Source organism: Phyllopteryx taeniolatus, chromosome 1 (genome assembly GCF_024500385.1).
Source record: "Phyllopteryx taeniolatus isolate TA_2022b chromosome 1, UOR_Ptae_1.2, whole genome shotgun sequence".
Classification (NCBI taxonomy): domain Eukaryota; kingdom Metazoa; phylum Chordata; class Actinopteri; order Syngnathiformes; family Syngnathidae; genus Phyllopteryx; species Phyllopteryx taeniolatus.
Genome location: NC_084502.1, coordinates 42,986,381 through 42,991,380, shown reverse-complemented (window position 1 = coordinate 42,991,380; position 5,000 = coordinate 42,986,381). Strand labels below are relative to the sequence as shown.

General features: G+C 37.0%; 1 protein-coding gene across 2 annotated transcripts in view; it reads left to right on the top strand.

Annotated features, from left to right (window-relative positions):
• Nucleotides 1-5,000, top strand: part of mgat5 (alpha-1,6-mannosylglycoprotein 6-beta-N-acetylglucosaminyltransferase) — a 152,349-nt gene that overhangs the window by 138,723 nt on the left and 8,626 nt on the right. For both annotated transcript variants that reach the window (XM_061797464.1, XM_061797456.1), the window contains 2 exons: nucleotides 3,867-4,013; nucleotides 4,111-4,227. In XM_061797464.1, the coding sequence (XP_061653448.1) occupies nucleotides 3,867-4,013; nucleotides 4,111-4,227 (264 nt within the window). The remainder of the gene's footprint in view (nucleotides 1-3,866; nucleotides 4,014-4,110; nucleotides 4,228-5,000) is intronic.

Sequence of the window (5,000 nt, the reverse complement as noted above, 5' to 3'; positions counted from 1 at the left end):
TAACGCGCTCAATCTCTCTCCGTGACTCTCTTTGTTTCTCTCCCCTCTTTGGTCCCTATAAATAGAGGTTGACTGTTTCTCAAGGTTGAGCTTTTGCCTGCACTTACACAACACACCTTACACGCAGAGAAGTGGTGCGCTTTGCTTCCACCTGATCTTAGAAACCTGCTTGGAGTAAACTCAATAACAAGCTATAATGTCAATTCATTTTTTATTTTATTTCATTTATTTATTTATTTATTTATTTATTTTATCAGTGCAACATTTACAGTTCTGGACAAAGGTATTGCCACGCATGATCTTTGCCAAATTCTGGACAAACCACAGTGCATCTGGGAAAATGCTATGTGGACAGAGGAAATCAAAATAAAAGTTTTTGGGCTCTGTACTCTAACAAAATTAAGCATATAAAGGAAAAACACCCTTCCTGTGGTGGAGGATTAATTATGCTATTTTGCCTCCTCAATTAGTTAGAATGCACAAATAAAAAGTTAGCTGGCCAATAGCCATAGCAAAGGTTGTTTTGGGCAACGTTATCCAGTGCCACCAGAAAGTATTCACACCCCTTCACGTTTTCTACATCTTGCTATGTTACAAACTTATTCTAAGGCTTATTTGAGTGTAGTTTTCTTTAATAGAATCTCCATAAAATATTCCATAATGAAGAAGTAAGAACATATTTATAAAATACAATTTATACAATTTATAAAAAATGTAAACATTTAAACATAATGGGTACATAAATATTAAAACTCTTTGCTATGACACTCAAATTTAAGCTCAGGTACATCTGATTTCCACTGATTTCCACTTTTACTTGAGTCACATTATTGTCAAGTAACAGTACTCTTACTTGAGTACAATATTTGGCTACTTTACCCACCTCTGGAGCGGACATCCTCCATTGTTACTCTTAAGTTTAAGCAACATTTTTGCTCATCAGATCAGCCAGCCATTTGTTGTACTGGTCTTTTGTATTTTTGCGTTGAGGTGCTGCGGATCGTGGCCCTGGTTGTGGTCCCAGTGGAACCCTCGAAGCACTCGTAACATCGGCAACGACCTGATCCGCTAGTACATCTAGTATTAATTAGGAAACGGAAATGAGCCTACAATTATCTAATTAGTTTACGGATGTTAATGTTAAGTGTATTATGCGACAGAACGATGTTAGGAGTTATGTCACAACACAGAATGAACTAACTCTAACTAACAAATTCAGAAATGGACAATAAAAATGAAAAAAATACTGTAGTTAATATTTTCCTGGAGGATGCATTTAGGATTAGCCTTGAAGTTGGTAATAGTGAAAAATAAAGTGAAACAGACAATGATTTTAGTCAATTCATTTCCAGAATGAGAGTGCTTAAAGAGGAGGATGCTATTAATGTGTCATTAAGCAGGCGCAGGTGCAGGTGGAGATGGGCCTAGCTCAAGTTGGAGGCCAAATAAAAAAAACTAAGAAATAAGGCAAAATTAATTTTAATCTTAAATTTATACATCAACATGTACTTGCGGTGTAAATAAATTTTTTCCTGCTTGAAGAAAAACGTGTATTTCGCCTTGTTGTACTCTTCAGAGTCTTCCAGATTGCTTAATTTATGTTAAAATCAAAACAAATTCTCTGCAGGAGCCTGGGGGATCCCCCCCAAACCCTCCTACAATGTTTTTATTTTGTCACCTTTTTCATGCCTTTGGTGTTTGCATGTATGGTTGACAACGTCCCTTAGTTCCAGAATTGCCCGCTGTTGTTTACTGGCACTGTGGCGCAATGCAGGCAAAGAAAGTATTTCCGGGTTACAGATATACACTATGACGAGACATACCTCCCGCGCCTATGTGGCGACCATGTTGAATGTGGGGTATTGACATAGCGATCCCTGTCATGATGTTTATATCTATTGTCTATCGTGACGTAGAGCGGAGCGCAGAGAGTGTGAGCGGCATTGCGTCAGTGGTAAATCTGAGGAATACAAAACAAGTCAAGCCGTTCGCCTTTGGCAACGGATTTGGAGCAAGGAAACACACTAATTCCTCACGGCTCATGAAAGCGACTCGCCTATTATGAGTACTTTACGTCAACAATGCCACCATGACCAAGCACACCAGCATGGTACGTTTGGATAAAATGTGAAACATTTTCAAGTTTTTTAAAAATATTTATTTACAATAACTTTGCACAGCACTGGGCGTTTTAGGACATGTAAAAAAACTACAAAGCAAGCTTTTGGTACTGTACAGTAATATGGGTGCATATGGTTAAAAAAAAAATTTAAATAAATAAATAAATCTTGAATGTAACGGACAATTGGCTATATCGAATGACCCCCCCGCCCTTATTAGTCTCTTCTATCCAGGTTCCATTGTGTATGTATATATATATATATATATATATATATATATATATATATATATACATGTGTGTATATAAATATATATATATATATATATACACGTGTGTATATATATATATATATATATATATATATATATACACGTGTATATATATATATATATATATATATATATATACATATATATATATATACATGCGTATATATATATATATATATATATATATATATATACATGTGTGTATATATATATATATATATATATATATACATGTGTATACACACATATATATATATATATATACATATATGTTTCAACATGATTGTGCATCAGTGCACAAATCAAGGTTCATAAAGACATTGATGACAGAGTTTGATGTGGATGAATTTAACTGGCCTGCACAATGCTGACCTCAATCCAGAACACTTTTGGATGAATTAGAGGGGAGACTGATTATTAATATTAAAAAAATTATACTGTATGGCCTCTGTAGCGCAGATTTTCACATATTGTGGGTGGGTCTTGAACGTATCCCCTGAATGTATTGGGTTCACTCTAACTCAATTTGTATAATCCGTGTTAGTCTATGAGAATATTGAATATCGGAAAAGCATGTTAAAATTACATATTTTACAAATCCATTTTCAGTTTACAATTTTTTTAATACCATATCAATGGATGGACAGGTGTAGCCAGCTCAACACTGTCAAACCAGGATGGAAAAGTAACGTTGCTGTAGATTTTTGTTTGTTTAAAAAAGAATGTCTTGTGTCAACTTTATTTTCTTTTGGTTACATCGGAGACTTGTTTATTTCAGCAAGCTGTCTGCTGCTATCCGCAAACACCAGAAGCTTCTCACACACGCCCAATGAACTGTTCTCGCCAGTAGCTTTAGAAGCTGCGAGCTGTCTGCTGCCACACGCAGCCTCCTGCCTGTGTTTGACTTACTGGTAATTAACTTAGTGTCTACTTAAACCCAGCTGGTGTTTGTCCACAACAAATGAGACCAAACTATAAAGTATTCTATCTTCTGTTTATCCTCATCTTGAAATTTAAAAATGTAAATTATTTCAGAAATTGTGTGTAAAACCTAGGAGAGGCTATTTATTTGGGGAGGATAAAGTTTGTTAATTTGCTAGCAAGAGCAGAGCAATCTCTCGATAGCTTGCAAATATCCTCACTCGGTGATAGGGGTGACAGAACAATCCGATTTGATGCATAGTACGTGCTTTGAGGCACTGCCTTTGACCTTCTTGCAAAAAAACCTTTTCTGAGGTGTACATTTTGTCAGGTAGCTTGAATCATTAAGGTATGCACAGCATAAGTGGGAGAAGGAAAATGTATTAATAAGACGTTTTTGGATTCACAATAGCATTGGTGTGAACTGTGAAAGCTTGTCCTTTAGCGCTCATTCAATTAACGGCTGTTGTATGGTTTTTTTTGTGTTTTTTTTGTCGAGCTTTGCATGTAGAGGTCTACAGACCTAAATGTTCTGGCTATTTCACCTCTTGCAGTTGTTTGTGGGTCTGTCCTTTCCCTACGAGGGTCCTGCCCCCCTGGAGGCCATTGCCAATGGGTGTGCATTCCTCAACCCAAAGTTCAACCCACCAAAGAGCAGCAAGAACACCGACTTCTTCAAGGGAAAGCCCACCCTGAGAGAGGTAGTTCTTTTTAAACAGATTTATAATTGAACATTTCACACACGCTTTTCCAAATGTGTTGGAACTTTTTGTATGCTGTCTGCTTCCATATATGCAGCTGACCTCTCAGCATCCCTACGCTGAGGTTTACATTGGTCAACCCCATGTGTGGACTGTGGATATTGATAATGCCGCCGAAGTAGAAAGAGCAATCCGTTCCATCCTCAGCCAGAAGGTAACAGCATCAAATGCTCCATAATAGTTTTATTTAATTGAGATTTAACCGACCAACCTTAGATGGAAATACAACCCCAATTCCAATGAAGTTGGGACGTTGTGTTAAACATAAATAAAAACAGGATACAATGATTTGCAAATCATGTTCAACCTATATTTAATTGAATACACGACAAAGACATTTAATGTTCAAACTGATCAACTTTATTGTTTTTAGCAAATAATCATTAACTTAGAATTCTATGGCTGCAACATGTTCCAAAAAAGATGGGACATGGCAAAAAAGACTGAGAAAGTTGAGGAATGCTCATCAAACACTTGTTTGGAACATCCCACAGGTGAACAGGCTAATTGGGAACAGGTGGGTGCCATGATTGGGTATAAAATGAGCTTCCCTGAATTGCTCACTTATTCACAAGCAAAGATGGGGCGAAGTTCACCTCTTTGTGAACAAGTGCGTGAAAATAGTCGAACAGTTTAAGGACCATGTTCCTCAACGTACAATTGCAAGGAATGTAGGGATTTCATCATCTACGGTCCATAATATCATCAAAAGGTTCAGAGAATCTGGAGAAATTACTGCATGTAAGCGGCAAGGCCGAAAACCAACATTGAATGCCGATGACCTTTGATCCCTCAGGCGGTACTGTATCAAAAACCGACATCAATGTGTAAAGGATATCACCACATGGGCTCAGGAACACTTCAGAAAACCAATGTCAGTAAATACAGTTTGGCGCTACATCCGTAAGTGCAACTTGAAACTCTACT